At 40.5% G+C, this 21,755-nt stretch overlaps 1 protein-coding gene across 1 annotated transcript in view; it reads left to right on the forward strand.

The window, feature by feature from the left end:
• The first annotated feature begins 1,621 nt into the window (after nucleotides 1-1,621).
• LOC120852640 (geranylgeranyl transferase type-1 subunit beta) overlaps nucleotides 1,622-21,755 on the forward strand; it is a 53,098-nt gene continuing 32,964 nt past the window's right edge. The window contains exons 1-2 of the mRNA XM_040225977.1: nucleotides 1,622-1,781; nucleotides 12,609-12,727. Of these exons, the coding sequence (XP_040081911.1) occupies nucleotides 1,642-1,781; nucleotides 12,609-12,727 (259 nt within the window). The 5' untranslated portion in view covers nucleotides 1,622-1,641. The remainder of the gene's footprint in view (nucleotides 1,782-12,608; nucleotides 12,728-21,755) is intronic.

The following is a 21,755-nucleotide window of genomic DNA, read 5'->3' on the forward strand; positions in this document are numbered from 1 at the left end:
TAATTAGTTACTAGTACCTAACATCGGGCTTCCCTGGTGGCTCAGAGGTTAAAGTGCCTGCCTCCAATGTGGGAGACCTGGGTTTGATCCCTGGGTCGGGAAGATCCCCTGGAGAAGGAAATGGTAACCCACTCCAGTATTCTTGCCTGGAAAATCCCGTGGATGGAGAAGCCTGGTAGGCTACAGTCCATGGGGTCACAAAGAGTCGGACACGACTGAGCGACTTCACTTCACCTAACATCGGAGAAGGCAATGGCACCCCACTCCAGACTCTTGCCTGGAAAATCCCATGGACGGAGGAGTCTGGTGGGTTGCAGTCCATGAGGTCGCTAAGAGTCAGACACGACTGAGCAACTTCACTTTCAGTTTTCACTTTCATGCATTGGAGAAGGAAATGGCAACCCACTCCAGTGTTCTTGCCTGGAGAATCCCAGGGACGGGGGAGCCTGGTGGGCTGCTGTCTATGGGGTCGCACAGAATCGGACACGACTGACGCGACTTAGCAGCAGCAGCAGCAGTACCTAACATTATGCAGGGTGCTTTGGGTTGGTGAAAACTCCAGCCCACATGGTATGCTTTTTAAGAAATACATTTTCTAAGAAGACTAACAAAATTATGCCCAAACTTGTATTAGCTGACTGTAAAAACCGAGTTCAGACCGGATCCTTGCGTGGATATTTTCCCCTAAGACTACTTCATAAACTTTTTAAAGGGAAGAATGTATGGCTGAAGCAACTGAAATCCCTCTTTTTGAAGAAAATTAAAAAGAAGCTTATGCTATTTCACTTTCTAGCATATGCATATTTGGAGAACACCTAGCGTTTATTTGCTGTTGCAAATTGATGCATTATTGATGCTGGATGACACTGACTTAAAGTGTAAAATCTCTAGTCTCCTAAAAGGAAATGATACAAACCCTCGTATGCAAATCAGCAGTGGTATGTGTGCGATACAAACCCTTGTATGCGAATCAACAGTGATGTGTGTGTGTGTGTCTGATACAAACCCTCATATGGGAATTAACAGTGATGTGTGTGTGCGCCCGCGCGCACGCACATGCAATTCCTGGTATTCTAGAAGACTAGAAACATCTCTTGTGTAGCTCATAATGATTTAACGAGCATTTAGTTATCTCTGTATTAGTTTTGTAGATTTTCTCCATTCAGCTTAAAACTGTGGCCCTCCAAAAATGAATCTGTTGGCAACTCTATACTGACTTATTTCAGTTTTCGTATATACCATCTTAATGTTGTTTAGGGCCCTAATTTTTTCAAAACGACCTTGAAGCTATTGACCTTGCACTTCTTCCCAAAAATCGAACGAAGATAAAAGTTCTGGAAGGATTTGTCGGCGGAATTTTACACGGTTTAAGAGGTGTTTCCAAAGGTTTGGGCTTAGAGTACAAAAGGGGAAGATCGTGCCCCACCAAAGGGGAAATATGAAGGAGAAATTGCCGCGTAAGGCCTTCGGTCGACAGCATGCAGTTTCAATCGCCAACCGGGGCGGGGGCGGACGGACGCACGCCCCCTCCCCACGGACGCCCCCGCCCCCACGCACTCCCCCCAGGTGTCGCCTCTCGGTTTCCTTCGAACCGCGCGCCAACTGCTTCCGGGTCGCCGCGGACGTCGTTTCCGTAGCAGTATGGCGGCCACGGAGGATGAGCGGCCGGCGGGGAGCGGAGAGGGAGAGCGGCTGGATTTCCTGCGAGACCGGCACGTGCGGTTCTTCCAGCGCTGCCTTCAGGTTTTGCCTGAGCGCTACTCTTCTCTCGAGACCAGCAGGTAATTGGTAGCTCACAGTCAGCGGGGCCGACACGGGGCCCGGCCCCCCGAAAGGCGCTGCGGAGCTTGATGTCTTAGTGGGCGCCCGCAGGGGGCTGCGCCGCCGCCCACTGGGCACTGCCTCGCCTCCCGGGCCGTGGTACGGTCTCCATTGCTCCCGCGAGCTAAGGCGAGAGGGCTGGGACGAGCTGGAAGTCGCGGGCTTTTGGAATCTTCAGGTTCCGCCCTTTCTCACTTACCAACCATATTTTCGTATCAACTCTGAGCTGCTTCCCCGAGCCTGTGAGTCACTTGGCCTCACCTCTGAGTATAAAAAGAGCATTTGTTACCGTATTTTAACTAATAATCTCCAGTGTTTCCCTTGCCTCCGTAAGGTCATTAACTCTTCATTGAATGTCTGTAAGGCATTCAATGTATAGGAGCGGCAGAGAGCCTCTAAGGTTTCCGTAGATAAGAACTTTGCAGGAATTCTAAGTCTAAGGATTGGCGTAAAAGGTAAAGTGTTGGAGCAGCCTGTTAAAGTTTTATTTGCAGTAGCATTGTGAATTGGGGTTGTCTGAGGACTGTGATCTGGCAGAGGCTAAGAAACTGAATTAGCCATTCAGAGTAGAAGTCGGGATGAGAAGAACGAGAGGAGGAGGCGATCTTTGCTCTGCATTGCTGTATTTCAAAGTGAGATTCCAAAGATGCTTTGGACTGGCTTGGAAGAGACGGCAGATTGGTTTTGCCCTGATCTCTTTCCGTATTTTCTTAACTGAGCTTGGGGTTAAACGGTTTCACCATTTCATGACTGAGTCAGTTTGGGAAGTTTTATAGATTACTTCTGCATACACGGTCAAGAAATATTATATAGGTGCTGGAGCACAGCTGAACAAGACGCGCAAACAGTTTCAATAGGGCTTTCAATAGGTTCCTAAGCCAGATTTCCTTCGACTTTCCCTAATCACCCTTTCCAAAAGAGACTACTTCCAGTCACCACCTGAAATTATATATTGATTGATTTGTGTAATATCTTTCACACAGGATTGTAGACGTCAGGAAGGCACAGTTTTTGTCTTTCTTGTTTACTTCTATAACACCTGGACTGCTTCATCCAATTTGGTAGCCACATTTGGATATTTAAATTTGAATTAAAGTTAAATAAAATTTTAAAATCACTTCCTCTGTTTGCAGTAGCTACCACACTTCAAGTGCTCAGTCACCACACTGGCCTGTGGCTTTTGTTTGTGTTTCAACATTTCCGTCATCTCACAAAGTCCTGCTGGACAGCATTGCACTAGATCCTTGACTAATCTGGCATAAAGGCAGACAATAAGTACATAATTTTGTTGAGTAATCATTCTGAGATTAGCCCTGAAAGATGAGCAGATTTTTGCTAAAGAAGGAGTGAAGTATCATTTATATTCCTTTCTCCATCCATGTGCATTGTTTGGTAGAGCCTATGTCTTGACCTGGATTAAATTAGCATTTCCAAAACTCAGTCAGTTGATTGTGATGGTATGGGTTGTTTAGAAATATACTGGTAAATCACATTTATGGTTTATGATGATTAATTTTATGTGAATTTAAGGCATTTGAATTAAAAATATCATTCTGTTTTGACTGTTGAACAGTTGAACTTTGTTCGTAGCTACCACAGGTCTGTGTTGCTTTTTCAAAATGCCACTGTGTTTGATCTCTTTAAAATTCAGCAAGGACAAAACCATATAGACTAATGTATGTTGGCAGTAAACTCCAATCTTGCTCATAGCATAAGTAAAGCAGCAAAAATTCTCTGATTGAACAATTAACAATTGATTTAATAACCATATAACCTTAGAATTTATACCAGGCATTGTATATTAGATAACAGATATGTAATATATTGTGCTAGTAAAGAAATAGTAATTATATTCTTTTTATGCTTCATGTTTGTTACCTAATCACTTTGGATTTTTTTAATGGCTCAGTTAATAACGACGTTTAAGATACTCTGCACATACTGGTTTTTCTAGTGATTTCTTAGAAGTTTTTCAGTATTTCTTGATTTAAACTTTTTACTTTCCTTAGTTCAACATTAAATCCTTTCGTGGTGTATGTGATTCATAATTGACTTTAAGATGCTTGTGAAAGAAGGTGACCAGTCACAAAATTTTTACTTAAGATAAAACAGCATGTTAACTAAGTCATAACTGTTAGCTGATATTGTAGTTAAATTCCACAAGCATTTATTGAGGGGCTGCCATGTGTCTGGGTATGAGGATATGGTGTAAAGCAGCAGTACCCAACCTATTTGGCATCGGGGACCAGATTCATGGAAGGTGATTTTCCATGGACGGAGAGGAGTGGGGAGGGTTTCAGTGCAGGATTTGAGCACATTACATTTATTGTGCAGTTTATTCCTATTATGATATCAGCTTCAACTCACATCATCAGGCATTAGATCCTAGCGGTTGGGGACCCCCGGAAAGTAGTGATTCAGGTGTTCCTGTGTTCATTTCTTTTTACTGATAGATATGAAGCAGCTGACCCCTAGGAAGGCTACTGTTGAACTAGACATTTAGACTCTTATTTTCTGACACATCATTTTGGCAAAATCATTTCTCTCTCTCTTTTAGCCTGACCAATAGAATAATTTTATTTTTATTTTATTTTTCTAATAGTGGCTTTATGAAAATTAAAAGGTTCACTCAAGGTTTTTATCTTCTGAAAAGTGGTAGTTACTAGTTAACTCAGGTGAATATAGACCTTGGATTGTGAACTTTATCATTGAGCAGGTTTCTTTCCATGAATGGTTTAGAGAGCTTTTTGGTTATGTGACATTGTTGCCATTTGTGTTTGGGCAGTGGGCATTAGAGTAGGCTTTTTTAAATTGAGAAGCAAATATTGACCATATTCTGTTATTTTTAATGATCCAGCTCTTCTAGAAGGGTTTAGACAATTTGTTTTGTTTCCAAGACATTTACAAAGTCTTTCTATTCTGGTGTCCTCCATATCCCCTGTGTATCCTCTGAGGTCACCACTTAGCCACCTACCAGCTAGCAACTTCTCTGTTCTTTGGTTTCCTCCCTTATCTGAAGTCTATCACAGTCTGACAGTGTGTCTCTCAGTCAGTGATAACGGGGTGCTTATAGAAATACATATACCTGAGGCCCCTCCCCAGATCTGCTGCATCGGACTTTCTTATGGGCTTGGGAGTCTAGCAGCATAGTAAGCATCCCAGGTGGCTCTCATGCCCACTAAAATTCGAGACAGTTTGCCTAATAGGAGAAACAAAAGTACAAACGGATGATCACAGCAGCGCACCCCAACTCTAATGTGCACGCGACTCACCTGGGCGTCTTGTCAAAACGCAGATTCTCAGGGTGTAGGTCTGGGCGGGGTCTGAGATGCTGCGGTTGCGACAGGCTCCCAGGTGAGGCTGAGGCTGCCGACCCCTGCTGCCCCACTGTGAGTTTGTTTGCACAAAGGTTGTGATTGTCACAGGGCATTCTGGAAGCACCTGTGTAGTTCCACCCAAAGAGAGACTCAGAGAAGAGCCTAGTCTAAGGCTTCTTGGGAAAAGGTAACCCTGGAGCTAAATATTAAACAATGTGTTGAGTTTTCATGTAAGTGGGTGGATAATAGGCAAAAGGTCGATAAAGGCAATAAAGATGGATACGCGAGTGTTGAGCAGAGTGTCGTCAGTCAGTTCTCTTCACAGTGGTTCAAAATGTTAGGCAGATATGGTCGGAATTTAGTATGGAAGGGTAGGCGTGGACTTTGCCATGTCAAGAAACTGGGAACTAAATATCATGTGAGTGATGGGAAGTTGCCAAGCAGTGGGTCTTCCTGGTTAAATAAGCATTTCAGAGTGATCACTAGACTTTAGATAGGTCATTATATTAAGTGGGACACGACCAGAACCAGAGTCATCAGTAGTGACTGAAGCTGTTGCAGTCATCCAGGAGCCAGGTCCTGGGATAGCAGAAATAGGAATAGAAAGGAGAAGATGAAGAAGGAAGGAGGAATCCCAGAATTCTAGGGTTGAAACTGCCAACTACAGAACAAGAGGCAGAGGATATAGCTGCTTAGTAATTTTCCCTGCAAATTTCTCCTGCTTAAGTTTAGGATGTTTGTCTTATTTATTTTTGTCATGACATCTAGTCTGTAGTGGTAAAGAATCTGCCTGCAATGCGGGAGACCTGTGTTCGATCCCTAGGTTAGGAATATCCCCCTGGAGAAGGGAACGGCTATCCATTCCAGTTTTCTGGCCTGGAGAATTTCATGGACTGTATATATAGTCCATGGAGTCAGAAAGAGTCAGACACGAATTTCACTTCTAGTCTGTAGTAGATATTCAGTAAACGTTTCTTATTAAAAATTAGTTTGCAGGATAAATTTTATTTTGCATGTTAAATAATTCCAAAAATGTGTGACTGTTCTTGAAAATATTTATAGGCTGAGTCAGCTGTTTCAAGATATTATGAATGAAGAATAGGCTTAAAGTTCTGGAAATCACGAATCTTTCCACCATTCATTCCAAATTATTTATTGGTGCTTCTATGTACTATGTATTTTAACCTGATGATTCTTTCTAATGTATACTACCAGACTCTCCATTTCCACTGTTAATTTTATCAGCAGCTGTGCTTCTGTTTCTTGATGTAACTACTTGTTTATAATTTTAGAACTCTTTGGCAGCATGATTTTGGCCAGGTCGTCGTCCTCACTAACTTGTGTCTGACTCTTTTGCAACCCCATGGACTCCTGCCTGCCAGGCACCTCTGTCCATGGGGTTTCCCAGGCAAGAACACTGGAATGGGTTGCCATTTCCTTCCCCAAGGGATCTTCCCCGACCCAGGGATCGGACCTGAGTCTCCTGCATTGGCAGGCAGATTCTTTACCACTGAGCCACCAGGAAAGCCCTGGTTTGGCCATAGCCCCACCTTAGATCTAGGCAGGAATGCCGTCTATTGCTGAAGATGGTGGTAGCTGTCAGTAAAGACATTTGTCCTAAAAAGTAGCAGAGCAAGTGACCCAAAATTTGAGAATCTAGTCAACTCCCATGAAAAGAAAGTGAAAGTCGCTGAGTCATGTCCAGCTCTGCAAACCTGTGGGCTATATATAGTCCATGAGATTCTCCAGGCCAGAACACTGGAGTGGGTAGCCTTTCCCTCCTCCAGGAGATCTTACCCAACCAGGGATCGAATCCAGATCTTCCACATTGCAGGTGGATTCTTTACCAGCTGAGCCACAAGGAAAGCCCAAGAATACTGGAGTGGGTAGCCTATCCCTTCTCCAGCAGATCTTCCTGACCCAGGAATAGAACGAGGGTCTCCTGCATTGCAGGCAGATTCTTTACCAGCTGAGTTATTAGGGAAGCCCTGATCCCTAACTCCCATAAGTCAGTGTTGGTATACCCCAAATGATCATTCACTTGCTCTGACCTGATGGTGAGAAGGCAATGGCAACCCACTCCAGTACTCTCGCCTGGGAAGTCCCATGGACGGAGGAGCCTGCTGGGCTGCAGTCAGTGGGGTCTCAGAGTCGGACGTGACTTCACTTTGACTTTTCACTTTCATGCATTGGAGAAGGAAATGGCAACCCACTCCAGTGTTCTTGCCTGGAGAATCCCAGGGACGGGGGAGCCTGGTGGGCTTCCGTCTGTGGGGTTGCACAGAGTCGGACACGACTGAAGCGCTTAGCAGCAGCAGCAGCAGACCTGATGGTACAACACTCAGATAGTAGCAGAGGAAAATCATATCACAGCTGATCCTTGAGCAACTTGGGGCTCGGGGCCCAGGGTGTGCAGTGGAATATCAGAGGTCAGGCTCTCCTTATCATAGGTTCACAACTTCAGATTGTGTGTAGTACACTGTAGTACGTATTTACTGGAAAAAAATCAGCCTATAAGTGGACCCATGCAGTTCAAGTTTGTATTCAAGAGTCATACTATAGTATGGCTAGATTCGCGCCCCCCGCCCCCCCCCCCCCCCCGCACAGAATGTTTTTCCTTTTTTCTTTTGGTTCTCTTTAATTCTTATTTCTTTTGTGCTGTTTTCTAAGCCTGAAACCAGTTCTTCTTAAGTCTAAAAATTTGAGGCCTTTTGGAAGCATCATTTAGTTTATGTCTTACCTGCAAATTGATCTGCTGGTGAAGGAATTTGATTGGGCTCAGGGGGAGTGGGGTGGAGATGTTACTTCTTCATTCATGTAAGATAAACTTTTTATATGTAATGTTCAGAGTAGGAGAACGGGCAGCAAGACATGGCTTAATTTGGTTTTTCAGGCTACAGACTCAGAGTTCAATTCTGGGGGAAAGAAGAAAGGAAGAAAAAAGACAGATGCACTCTGAAGGAGTAATAAAGTAAAAATCACTTCGCTGGCCTCGTCTTAGAAGCATGTACTGGCACAGTCACCCCTCTAGATGCCTGCACCAAGACAGGTTGCCTGACAGTCTCTACCCCAGGCACCATAAAACCTCACGTTATTTCTCCCAGAGGCCTCCAGCCCAGAATTCCTTTTTATTCCTTAGGAATTATTTAATTTTCTTGCTCTCAGAGTTTTAGGACTACTTGAGAACTCTAGTGTGGTCCAAAAAAGAATATTTTCTTATTATCTTATCTTAGAGGAAGGCTGGATGTTTGCTCCAAAGGCTTCTTCTTGGTTCTATTCTGCCAGCCACTGCTGGATGCTAAATTTGATAAACAGTCTTTCCACTATAGTGCTGTTAATCCTATAAACCTTAGTCTAAAGTGCTATGGGTTGAAAATGCTGGACTTTAAGAAGCCTTTAATAAGCATACAAGGTTTTATAATAATTTAGCATCAGATGACTGATTTCCATACGATAGTTCAAGTATAATTTTTAAAAAGATTCTTCAGTTAACAGTTGCATGCAGGTAACAGTAAGACTTAAGAGCAGTTTCTAGACCTCAGCACTTTGGACATTCTGGTCCAGATACTTCTTTTTGATTGGTGCTGTCTTGTGCATCATAGCAGCATACCTCACTTTTACCAGCCATATAGCAAGGAGCACCCTTCTCTAATGGTGAAAACCAAAACTGTCTTCAGAAGGGCCACTTGGGAGCAGTATTGCCCCAGTGGACCATCACTGTGCTTCATTATAAGCCTTGCTGCCCACTAGAATCATCTGAGAAGCTCACTACTTCCCATCCCCACTCCCCCAAACCCCAGGTTCCAGACCCTGCCTTCCATCTAGAATTTCTGATCTCTTTGCTGCGTAGTGAGGTCTTGGCCTCCAGGTTTTGCTGGTGGTGTATTGTTTATCTTTAAGCCGATTCTAATTGCGCCATGCTTGAGAAATACCCCTTTGACTCAGCCCCTTCAGTACTTTCCCTTGGTTATCTAGCATTGAAATCTGAAGTAAGTTACTTGAGTTCTTTGGATTTTATTATCTTGAGCTAGAAAACTAAAGAGATGGACTGGATGACTTTTGCTTTTAATTAAAAAAATAATACCTACTTATGTTTACAGCCCCTTGTTTATGTTTTTCTGTGACATATTTTAGTAATGGGAAGATCATTGTTTTCTCAGCGTCTTCATGTTGTCTCTCACTTGTATCTCTCTTCATTTTGCGTAATGATTCCGCCAGCAGTGTGGGCTAGGCAGGATCAGTCCCTGGGTCTGGAAGATCCCCTGGAGGAGAGTGCGGCAACCCGCTCCAGTATTCTTGCCTGGAGAATCCCATGGACAGAGGAGCCTGGAAGGCTGTCTAGTCCGTGGGGTCACAGAGTTGGACACGACTGAAGTGACTGAGCACATAGTAACGCTTTAATAGATGCCTTATTTTACCTGACTATAGTCATTCACTGTATAGATTTCAGCAAAACTGAACCCAGTGATAGCTCTCCAGGAGGGTTATTTGTTAGTTAATTCTGTAAATTATTTGACTGCATACCATGCACAAGGCAGACCTTATCTCATGTAACATAATTTCCATCAAGAGAAGTGACTTTCAAACATGGGTACTGTTAGGTAGAAATTTCCCCATGTCTAAAGCATTTTATTTTAGAAAAGAGTGTTTGGGGGTGGGGGGATGGTGGAGATTGCCAACCGGTGTAAAGGCCTGTAGTGTTAAGACGGTGAATGTTAATGCTGTCCCTTCAAATCAGGAAATACCAATAGTAATAGCTTCAGTTTATTTAGTGCTTGCTTGTGAGCAGGTAAGCACAGTAACTGTGTGAAGTATAATGATTTACAGGTAAGGAAGCTGACTTAGAAAAGACTTAGAAAGGGTTAGGTAACTTAATCAGATTACAGGTGGATGGAAATTGGCCAACCGTGGATTTGAAGCTAGCTCGTTTGACTGCAGATCTGAGCTCTCAACTACTGCTTCCCACATAAAGGGGTGCCACTCCCCTTCATTTATTCCTGAGCTTACTCAGATAAATCACCTCTCTAATTCAACTGAATTTCAGTGACTTGTTGGAATTAAACTGAGATAGTAAATGAGAAATTTTCTAGGTCAGTGCCTGCTGCTGCTGGTAAGTTGGTTTAGTTGTGTCCGACTCTGTGCGACCCCATAGACGGCAGCCCACCAGGCTCCTCTGTCCCTGGGATTCTCCAGGAAGAACACTAGAGGGGTTGCCATTTCCTTCTCCAGGTCAGTGCCTAATACATAATAATAATCTCTCAATGGGCTTCCCGTGTGGCTTAGCTGGTAAAGAACCCACTTGCATTGAGGGAGACCTGGGTTCAAGTCTGGGTTGGGAAGATCCCCTGGAAAAGGGATAAACTACCCACTTCAGTATTCTGGCCTGAAGAATTCCATGGACTGTATAGTCCACGGGTTCGCAAAGAGTCAGACACAACTGAGCGACTTCCACTTTCCACTTGCCAATCTCTCGATAACATAAATCTCCCAGGATGTCTTCTTGAGTATACCAGTATCTCACTAGTTTTAATTTTTGCCTTTAAGCTTTGGTTGGAATTAAATTGCTCTCTGATTTCTCCTCCTGTTATCTAATGGATGCCAGCCTTTTCAACCAGGGATTAGAGAGAGAATTATACCCTTTAAAAAAATGAGTGACTATTTTTCCATTTCTCCTAAAGTTGGTAATACTATTCTAAATGCAGAGAAGAGAAGTTAATTATATATAGTGATTACCTTAGTGCATTAAGTCTTAATTTTCTCTTGGGATCTCTTTTTAAAAGGTTATAGAATGCATTTAATGGTTCTGCGAGAAGACTTTAGACCAGATAATTTGAAGTACTAGTTTGTCAGTATTAGTCATAGGAATTATTAGAATGTGGAACTGAGATAACCATGTTCAATCAGACAACACCATAGAATGCATCTCAACAGGAAAGGAACTATATATGTAACAAACTCTTCATGTAATAAGCAACCACTGCGGGGACCAGTTTTTATATAAGAACACAGGCTTAGCTTTCTGACTTAGTGCACAGTCTTGGAGGGGAAGGATTTTGCTTTAGAGTGTTGCGTTTCATCAAAGACTGTTCATTTCTAGGAAATGGCAGTTAAAATGCATTTGTATTTTTAGTGTTCCTTGTTCCCCCTTTTTTCCCAGGGAGTCACATTATTTATAAACAAATTTGAATAATGATAGATTTATTCTAACATCCTTAAAAATTAAGCACCAGGTATAAGCATAACTGCAGATGGTGACTGCAGCCATGAAATTAAACGATACTTACTCCTTGGAAGGAAAGTTATGACCAACCTAGACAGCATATTCAAAAGCAGAGACATTACTTTGCCAACAAAGGTCCATCTAGGAGAAGGCAGTGGCACCCCACTCCAGTACTCTTGTCTGGAAAATCCCGTAGACAGAGGAGCCTGATAGGCTGCAGTCCATGGGGTTGCTAAGAGTCGGACACGACTGAGCGACTTCACTTTGACTTTTCACTTTCGTGCATTGGAGAAGGAAATGGCAACCCACTCCAGTGTTCTTGCCTGGAGAATCTCAGGGACGGGGGAGCCTGGTGGGCTGCCGTCTATGGGATCACAGAGTCGGACACGACTGAAATGACTTAGCAGCAGCAGCAGCAGCAGCAGTCAAAGCTATGGTTTTTCCAGTAGTCGTGTATAGATGTGAGAGCAGGGCTATAAAGAAAGCTGAGCACTGAAGAACTGATGCTTTTGAACTGTGGTGTTGGAGAAGACACTTGAGAGTCCCTTGGATTTCAAGGAGATCAAACCAGTCAATCATAAAAGAAATCAGTCTTGAATATTCATTGGAAGGACTGATGCTGAGGCTGAAACTCCAATACTTTGGCCACCTGATGCAAAAAACTGACTCCTTGGCAAAGACCCTGATGCTGGGAAAGATTGAAGGCAGGAGAGGAAGGGGATGACAGAGGATGAGACGGTTGGATGGCATCACTGACTCAATGGACATGAGTTTGAGTAAGCTCTGGAGTGATGGATAGGGAAGCCTGGCGTGCTGCAGTCCATGGGGTCACAAAGAGTCAGACATGACTGAGCGACTGAACTGATAAATTGCTCTTGGCAAATCAGTGAAAATTGAGATTTGTATATATTTTCCATGCTTTTGGCCTTATATATACTGACTAGGTGCATGGAATTCTTTCTCAATTCTACTTTTAGCGTTTAGGTTGCTCATAACCTGGCTTCAGTAAATTCATGTATACTTCAGATGAGTAAGATGAGTTCTTAGGCCTTAAACGTCCCTTTATTAGAAATTAAAACAAAGATTTGATTGATATTACTAAATTATAAGGCTAAATTGGGTTTTTCTGTTTTCACAAGTTGGGGCTATTGTTTAAATTATTGTAAAGTTAGAATGAGTTTATTATTTTTCTGAAACAGAAAGACTTCATTGGTTTGATAAGATGGAATTTTATATTTTTTTCTTTTTAGGTTGACTATTGCATTTTTCGCACTCTCTGGGCTGGATATGTTGGACTCCTTAGATGTGGTGAACAAGGATGATATAATAGAGTGGATTTACTCCCTGCAGGTCCTTCCCACAGAAGACAGTGAGTGAGTTTTTAGCATTTTATTTTTAGTGTGACTAGCTGCACCTAGCGTAACACGTGTGTTGGACTCGGAAATCTTCGTGCATTCACAAACCATTATCATATTGGGTTGGCTGAAAAGTTCGTTCGGGTTTTTCGTAACATCTTACAGAAAAACACGAACAAACTTTTCGGCCAACCCAGTATTTTATTCGTCTGCGTTTTCCTTGTAATGCGACACTCCCTTTCTGTTTGAGCAAGGTGCTGGCCAAGGTAGGCATCGTGCCTTGGGAGACTGCTCTGAGGTTGAGCGGGGATTCGCAGTTGTGCGCCATGCTGCTGTGCACGTCCACCCTGACAGCTGCTGCTTGACGACTTGTATCCACGTTTATGTTTGATCAGTTTTGTAGCATTCACTCTGGTTTTCATTCTCAGCCATTCTTTTTGTCTCTTCACTGAAAAACTCCTTGCCATCAAAAAGTTTCATTCCGGCCTCTTAACCATTTTTCCCGCTTATGTTCCATTAGTGTTTCTTTAATGGTTTCTTAGAACTCTTGGTTATACTTCAGTCATTTTTATGGTTCTTAAAACTTTATATATTTTGATCAATTAAATAAATTCTCAGAATTCATAAATTACTGATCAGTTAAATACACATAAGTTTTATAAACTCTGTTGTTAACTCCATTAAGTTTAAAATACCAAATATTGATTTAACTTATAAATGTTAGAAATTCTAACATTGAGTTGAATTAGATCAAGCCCAAATAAACTCCCAGAAAGTCATGTACTTTTATGTGTGATCACTGCTTACCTTTCTTTTATGAGTCAGCATTTATAATTTAATGATATGGTTCATTCGTTGGAGTAATCTCACCCAGGTAAGCGTTGGGGAAATAATAAACCAAAGCTTTATTTAGAAAGAAAGAGCTTTGATCTATTAGCAGATACCATTGGACATAGTGTGAGCTTTCTATTTTATTATTCTTGAAGTTTGTAGTATTTGTTTATAATTTTAAAAAGTCTTTGCCTGTTAATGAATTCTTGTTAAAAAATGGTTAGGCAGTTTTGGATCTTTCAGAATTCTAATATAAAATTAATCATTTTTCACCAAAGACTTGAAACAGCATATGTGATATACTGATGAGTAGTTATAGATTCCAACATGTTGCTGAGTAGTATTTATTGAATGTTCTGCTAAGAATACTCTGCTAAACTTGAACAGAAAGACTGTTGAAAATTATGAGATATGGTTCTCTTCTCTAGGAGCTTGTGGCTGAGGTAAGGTTAAGTTCTAGTCACCTGCAAAATGGAAGTAATTTGTATTTCCTTTTCAGTCAGAATTTTTTTTTTCACTAGTCTGAGTGAAAGTCTGGAATTTTTTAAAAAGTTAGATATTAATATTAAACAGATGTAGTTTTGTTACAGATTATGTGTAATTTCTGTTTACTAACAATGCATGTCCTAATTATAAATTGTTGTTTCCTAAGTATATTTCACATAGCACAGATAGGAAATTATACACTGTGGTATATAGCAAAGCTATTCTATAAGAAGTTTTTGCTAAAATATATTACTTTTAGACATTACTTATGATACTCATTTCCTTGGAATAAAATAGCTATGGTCCCTCTAGAAATGTAGGAAACCCGTGCTATAGGTTACAATTATCAGAACACTAGTCATTTTTTTCATTGTGCTTCCTACTTTCTTTTGTATTTTTATCTGCCTTTAAGGACAGTTTGCTGGGTTCATGATTGAGCTAATTAATACCATATTCGTTTTGAAGGCTTCTTGCTTTTGTCATTATTTGATCTTCTGTTGCAAGAGCCTTGCCAATTGTCATCTGAAACTGTCACGTTATCCCTGATAATTGTGTTAGCTGTGCACTCACTAGAGGGACCAAAATGAGAGAGGTGGAAAATAACAAATGTTGATGAGAATGTTGCACAACTGTAACTACTATTTTATAGCTACTGTTTGGCAGTATATACTAACACCAAACAAATGTACATTCTGTGACCGTAATTCTACTCCCTAGTATATACCCAGCCAGAAATGAAAAAGTGTATTCTCCAAAAGATATGTACTAGAATGGTCATTCATAGCAGTGTTTTTCACAGGAGCCCAGAGTAGGAATCTGCAAACTACCCAACATTGGTGTTGTAGATCAGTGATGTACTGGAATGCACACACTGGGTCACTGTACAGTAATGGGAAAGGACAATTTAGACCTACATACAAAAATTTGGATGAATGTCACACACATATTTTGTGATAAATATATAGTATATTATTCTCTTAATACAAAGTAAAAATGTCAGTAAAGCCAATGTGAGCCTTTGGGGAGTGCCAAGAAGGAAGCAGGACGGGCTTCTTGGGTGCTGGTCATGTACTTTTTCCTGAGCAGAAAGCTGGTTCTACAGGTAAGTTTACTTTGAAGAAGTTCATTAAGCTGTTTATTATACTTTGATGAAAGTTAAAAATTTTTTGAATTTGGGTGTATTTACCATCTCTTTTGAGATCATTCAGAATTCTCTTTCCCATTGTACTTTCAACTCCATGTACTTCATAGATTGAAGCCTATTGCTAATTTTTTACTTTTTCAGTCATTGCTGCTGAACTGTTGCTTAAACTATTTTTGCTTGTGTCTGAATTGTAGGCTTCTGGAGGGCAGTGAATGAACCTGTCTTAGATTTTTTCCTCTTTTCATGTGTACTGCCTCTTTGTGTATCAGCAGTTGTTGGACTGTAAATTACTTATACCTTTTCCTATTTTTTTTCTTTTCTGTATTTTCACATGTAGCCTACAGCATCCTCTGGCTCCTCAAATATTTTCACATTTGTAGGGCATTTGCAAGCTGAATAGAATGCTTTCTGTAACTCCTAACTCTATATTTGTCCTACTTTCTGATATCACATAAAATCCTAGGGGACTTAAAAATCTTAAAAGTGTTAAACAGAACCCAGAGACCATAAAAGAAAAATTTGGCAGATTTGATTAAATAAATATTTTTAAATGTGACATAGGGAAAGATAAAGCTGGATAAATAACAGACTTGGAGGAAATTGGGCCACTGTATATACTAGACAAAATATTAATATCAAAACTGTAAGAAGTTGTTAAAAGATTGAGGAAAAGATGGCACATTGCCATTTAGAAAATGGCAAAATTTGTGAATAGATACTCCACAAAAGAAGTACATATAGTCATTAAATACATGAAAAGAGGATCGACTGATATTAGAAATTAGGGAGATGCAGTAGAAACAAGAATATTAACATTATTTTTTACCTAACACATCAGTTTACCAAAAAGTTTTGAAAAGTTGGTAAGAATGTGGGGAAAAGAGCACTTTAATACTCTATTGGTGGAAGTGAAAATTGTTGTAACCTTTGGAAGGGCATTTTAGGAGTGTGACTTTTTGCCCTCACCTATCCTTGTGTGTGTTGTATCTAGTTAAATCATGGTCCCCCAAAGGCATATGCACCCAGAACCTCAGAGGGTGACTACATTTGGAAGGAGGGTCTTGGCAAGCATAATTGGGGTAAGGATCTCAAGAAGAGTGACTGGTGTCCTTCAGAGAGAACGGAAGGGAGGTACTTCACGGAGGACAGGCCATGTGAAGACAGACGCAGAGCTCAGGGGTGGGTCCGCGTGGTAAAGAGCATCAGGAATGCCCACCAGAAACTCAGAGTGGGTATACACTGGGCTTTCCCTCAGAGTCCTTGGAAGGAGCCAACCTGCTAACAACTTGATTTTGAACTCCTGGGCTCTACAGCTACGAGAGAATACATTTCTGTTGTTTAAAGCCGCCAGGTTAGTGGTTAAGTTGTTGCTAACCTCAGGAACCTAGTACATGTGCACAGAACTCTGTAGAGGGATGTGTTGGCATTGTTTGTTACAGCAATAGGTCAGAAACAGGAAGTATCCACCCAAAGTGAAACAGTTAAATAAGCTGTAGGCCAGTAAAGAGTACTGCCCCGTGGTAAGGTGATTGAGGTAGATCTGTATGTGTGCTTACATGAAACTGTTCATCAGATGCAGTTAAATGGTAAATACCAACGTGTACAGGGGTGTTTTGTTTTAACAATCTATTAACATCAGTGTATAGGAAAAGCTCCACAAGCATGCATAGACAGCCTTTGTAGAGGGGGAAGTAGATGAGAACAGAGGTAGGGGATGGCTGGATAAGGTACTTTAGTTTTATTCTGTATTTCTGCGTTGTTTGAATGCTGACAATAAGTATTCTGTATTTTAAAAATTTAAGTTAAAAAATCTTTATCTCAGCCTCTCTTCAAAACACAACGCAAATAAAAACTAAGCCAATTTATATGATTATACACAAATATTGACATTTTGCTACTGGCAAGAACAATTCAGTGCATTATTTAATATTTTGTAGTTTTCAAATACATCATCACATTGTTCTTCCCTCAGTCTGCCTTTCCCAGAAGTCGGGCAGACATTGAAAGGAAGAGTGAGTGAGAGGCCTGCCTGAAGTCACTCAGAGATGTCAGTGACAGAGTCAGACTGGAATCCCTGGCTTCTGACTCCAGGTCCCCATGCTGCTATACTGGGAAAGTATATAGTCCCTTGTGGAAACTGTCCAGTGTGGTAATTAAGTACATTGTAAATATTTAATCACAGTTATCCCCTAGGATTGTAAAGATCCCCGTGGTATCCTAGTAATAAGTGCGGTCAGACCATTGGAGGGTTGGGGCCCTTCTCATCAGTGTCAGGAAGTATTTAGGAAACACCAGGGATCAGCCTGGGTACTTCATTACCCTCTCTGACCAGGGGCAGAACCAGACAATTTTGGAGCTAGAACAAAACAAGGAATATTATAGTCCATCAGTTTACAAGTAGCTGTTAAGATCCAGAGAGCGTGTCCAGAGAGAGTAATCATTTGCCCACAGTAATATAACTAGTTAATGTTAAAAGCAGAGTTAGAATGCAGCTTCCTGTTTCTCATTTTCAGTTTTCCCTATACTGATCGCATGCACCGAGTGCTCTTTTTATCATGTGTATTTTTCTGTGAGATACGGATTTTTTCATGAGAACTCTGAGGCTGTCTTATGTGTCTAAAGGAAAATAAATCTGATATCTCTTCCTTAATAGAGCTCATAAAAATTGGAATTGTTTGGAAATGTAGATAAAGTGGTTTAATATTAAAATGTAAAATGGTCATTGATTTCAATTTTTTAGTAGACTTTCAGTGAGTTTGCTTCCTTTTTTTATTTTAAACAACATGCTGGAAATGTAAGTATAGTTTCATGTGGCTAAACTGAGCATTAAAACTTTTAGAAATTATAGAACACTTGTTTGGGAGGCAACGTAGATCAAGAATTTTATGTAAAGATAGTGTCCCGGTCCTGGGTTGGTTTACGTCCCCAGCGGCCGTTAAGTCACTTATCTGGTATGCTATGCTACAAGTCTTTTCACAGCCCACCTGCAGTTCCAAATTCTCAACTTACTGTTTTGTTGGATGAAATGCTATTAAATTTCAAATCTCTATGAAAGAAAATCCCCCACCTGCCTTCTCTTTAACTGGCCTAGGTCCTATTCTAAAACTAATCTGTGGAATTTAGGAAATAGATACAAAAATGTTTTTTAAGGTATGTAGTATGTTATTTACCTTGTGGGGATCTTTCTTGACATCCTGGAACAGGAGTCATATAAGATGTTCTTTTACTAGGAAACCTTGTGTTTCTTGAGACCTGTGAGAAGTTATTTCTATAGCCATAAAATGTAAATGTCTACTTTTACATTAAAAAAAAAAATCACCACATTCGCTTGAATGCTTTTTGCATAGTGCAATAACATAACTTTGAAAATGAAAATTAGAATGTTAAGAACATAACCAAAACAAGTTTTGGATTATATAAGCAGCACACCACCACTAGTAATGTGATATTTTAGCTCGAGTTATATTTTATTGGAAGCATTTAAATATATTTTATGTATTTTTATTTTGTCTCAATAAAATTTTCTCTTAAAAGAAGGCAAATGCATTTTCTTAAGAAAAGCAAAGTAACTCTGCTGACTAAAATAAATGTTTTTAAACTCTCATTAAAGTTTTACATTCTGTGAGTTTCTTTGCTTTTTAGAGAATATCTAAATACATTGTCTTTATGATGCTTGGCATGGCTGGAGTTTCTTTGAGTTTAGTAGTCAAATCCTAAGTTGTAAGTCAAATATGACCCAGTCATCAAGCAGAAGTCAGCTTTGTAGCTTAATACTTATCTTTGATGTGCAAGCATGCAGATAAAGGGATTGTTTTTCTTTATGGTTGATAGCTTAACATGTTTTATTCTTTAATACATCTCTCTACATACTTGGCCTTCCTTGGTGACTGAGTGGTAAAGAACCTACCTACCCCAACGCAGGAGACATGAGTTTGATCCCAGGCTCAGGAAGATTCCCTGAAGGAAGAAATGACAACCCACTCCAGTAGTCTCACATGGAGAATCCCAGGGACAGAGGAGCCTGGTGGGCTACAATCCATGGGGTTGCAAAAGAGTTGGACATGACTTGGAGACTAGACGCCTACATACTCACACATAAATACCCATAGGTATATTATAGCCATTCATATGCCCATTTTTGCTGCTGCTCCTTTTTCTTTCTGTTGACCCAGTTTAATTATTTAAGTAATCTGGGTTTTTATGATGCCTAGCTGTTTAAGCTACTTCCATATAACGAGGTAAACTTGTTTGACTTTATGGATGTATTCACCAAATCAGTGGTTCTCAATTTTGACTGTGTAATAAGGCAGGGATTATTTTTCTTTCTTATATGTATTAGTTCAGGCCCTACTCTGAGGGTTTTGATGTGGGCCGAGGTTACGACCCAAAAGCATCTACATTTTTCCAAACTAGACTTGATAATGTTCATCAGCCAAACCACATTTTATTTGCTAGTACTGAATAGGAACACTGGAGGGCGCTATCTAAAACCCTCCAAAGAAGTTTAAACTTTATCCTGAATATGCATTCAGTTGTAAATTTGGAATAAATTGCATATTTACACTTGAATAGTTATCATGAATAGGTAAGCTTCCTAGCATTATAAAAGAATTCGCAGTAGCCGACAAATGTTGACAGGAACCAGAGAGAATGGCCTGACGAACTTTTAAGATGATAATGTGTACTCCCGTTTGAAAATGGAAGAAAAGATATTTTTATTCTAAAGAAACTTTCCTTTATTAAGCCCCTACTATATATCAGCCTTGATATGAAGCTGACTTAGTGGGGGCTCCAGAAGGTTTCTTAAGGGAAGTATAAACTCAGACCTGAGACATGGAATCAGAGCTTTCTTTCATCAAAAGTAGAAATAGGATTTGATTTTCATAGAGAACTGTCAGCAGATCAGTAGCTTGAAAGGATAACTTTTAAAAAGGCAATCCAAAGGGGAAAAAGGAAAAGCTGATTGCAAAAGTTTAAGTAATAATAGTAAAACTTTTTAGGGTTCAGATAAAATATAGGACCTAGGAAAATATATCATTTAATGTTACCCCTCACCCAATTCAAGATGGATTAAAACAAATGACACTAAAAGGATAAAGGCACTCTCAGCTTGGTAAGGAAGGGCTAATTTATTTTAATTAAAAAAATACAATGTTACATCCAGTTTGGAGTATGGAAAGAGTATTAGGCAGAATTCTGAAGATGTCACCTCCTCTCCCCCATAATTCTGCTCCCTGGTTATTCAGTCCAGCACTAGTCTGGGTACTACAGATGCTGCAGATGGAGTTAAGGTTACTGATCAGCTAATCTTAAAATATGGAGGTTGTCTGTAGTTATGCATACAGTCACAGTATAAGCACATGAGCCCTTATTACAGAAGACAAAAGAGAAAAACGCGGGGAAGGAGGACGAAAGAGAGATGCTGCAGAAGGGGAAGCTAGAGAGAGTCTAAGCACCAGAAGGGTTTGGGCCCCATTGCTGTATCCTGAGATACCAGGGCCCAGATGCAGGAAATGGCAAGGGCGCCCTCTGGGAGGTAAGGGCGTGCCTGAGCTGACCTGGCAAGGGAACAGAGACCTTAGTCTTACAGCTGCACGGAGCTCGGTTCTGCCGAACAACCTTAAATGAACTCAGAGGCAGATTGTTCACCAGAACCTCCAATAAGGAGTGTAGCCCTACAACAGAAAACAGATATTTTAGCCTGGGGAGACCTACCTTGGCCTTCTGACCTTACAGAACTGTGGGACAATAAATGAGTGTTGTTTTAAGTTGCTAAGTTTGTGGTAATTTGTGATGACAACAATGACAAAGACAAAATTCAGCTTTATTCATGTCCCACAAAATATTACATTTATTCCCTTTGAAGCTTTAATGATAAGTACACTTCCTAATTATAAACAGAATACACATATATTTTTGTATCCCGCTTTTCTCTTAACTTGATTATATATATATATATATTTCTCTGTTACTGTGCAGTTTCCCCAAATCATTGCTTTTAATAGAGTAGATACATTGCTTTTCTTTGAGTAGATACAATATGTTATATATTTAACCCATTGGACTTCTGTGTCACTTCAAAATTTCTATCATCAAAATACTATCCTGAGTGTTTCTGTGCATATGATCATCTCATATTTGAAGTTACTGGAGTGGATATTCATGTGCATCGTTACCAAGTCAAAGGGTACGAGCCTTTTTATGACTCATGATGTATTAGCAAGTCTTAGCAGTTTAAAGTGAAAGTTGCTCAGTCGTGTCCGACTCTTTGTGACCACATGGACTGTCCACAGAATTCTCCAGGCCACAATACTGGAGTGGGTAGCCTTTCCCTTCTCCGGGGGATCTTCTCAACCCAGGGATCGAACCCAGGTCTCCTGCATTGCAGGCAGATTCTTTACCAGCTGAGCCACAAGGGAAGCCCTACCAATTTAAAAGTTTTTAGCAAAAGTAATAGAACCATGTTCATCAAAATCATTATCACCATTAGATAGTATTCATTTTTAAGTAATTTTTTTTGTTGTTAATGGGGGAAGATTCTTGGTGCAGAGTTTTAAATTTAGGCAAGTTGAGTTCAGTTC

The sequence above is a fragment of the Oryx dammah genome, unplaced genomic scaffold (assembly GCF_014754425.2).
Source record: "Oryx dammah isolate SB20612 unplaced genomic scaffold, SCBI_Odam_1.1 HiC_scaffold_26, whole genome shotgun sequence".
In the NCBI taxonomy this organism is placed as follows: Eukaryota; Metazoa; Chordata; class Mammalia; order Artiodactyla; family Bovidae; genus Oryx; species Oryx dammah.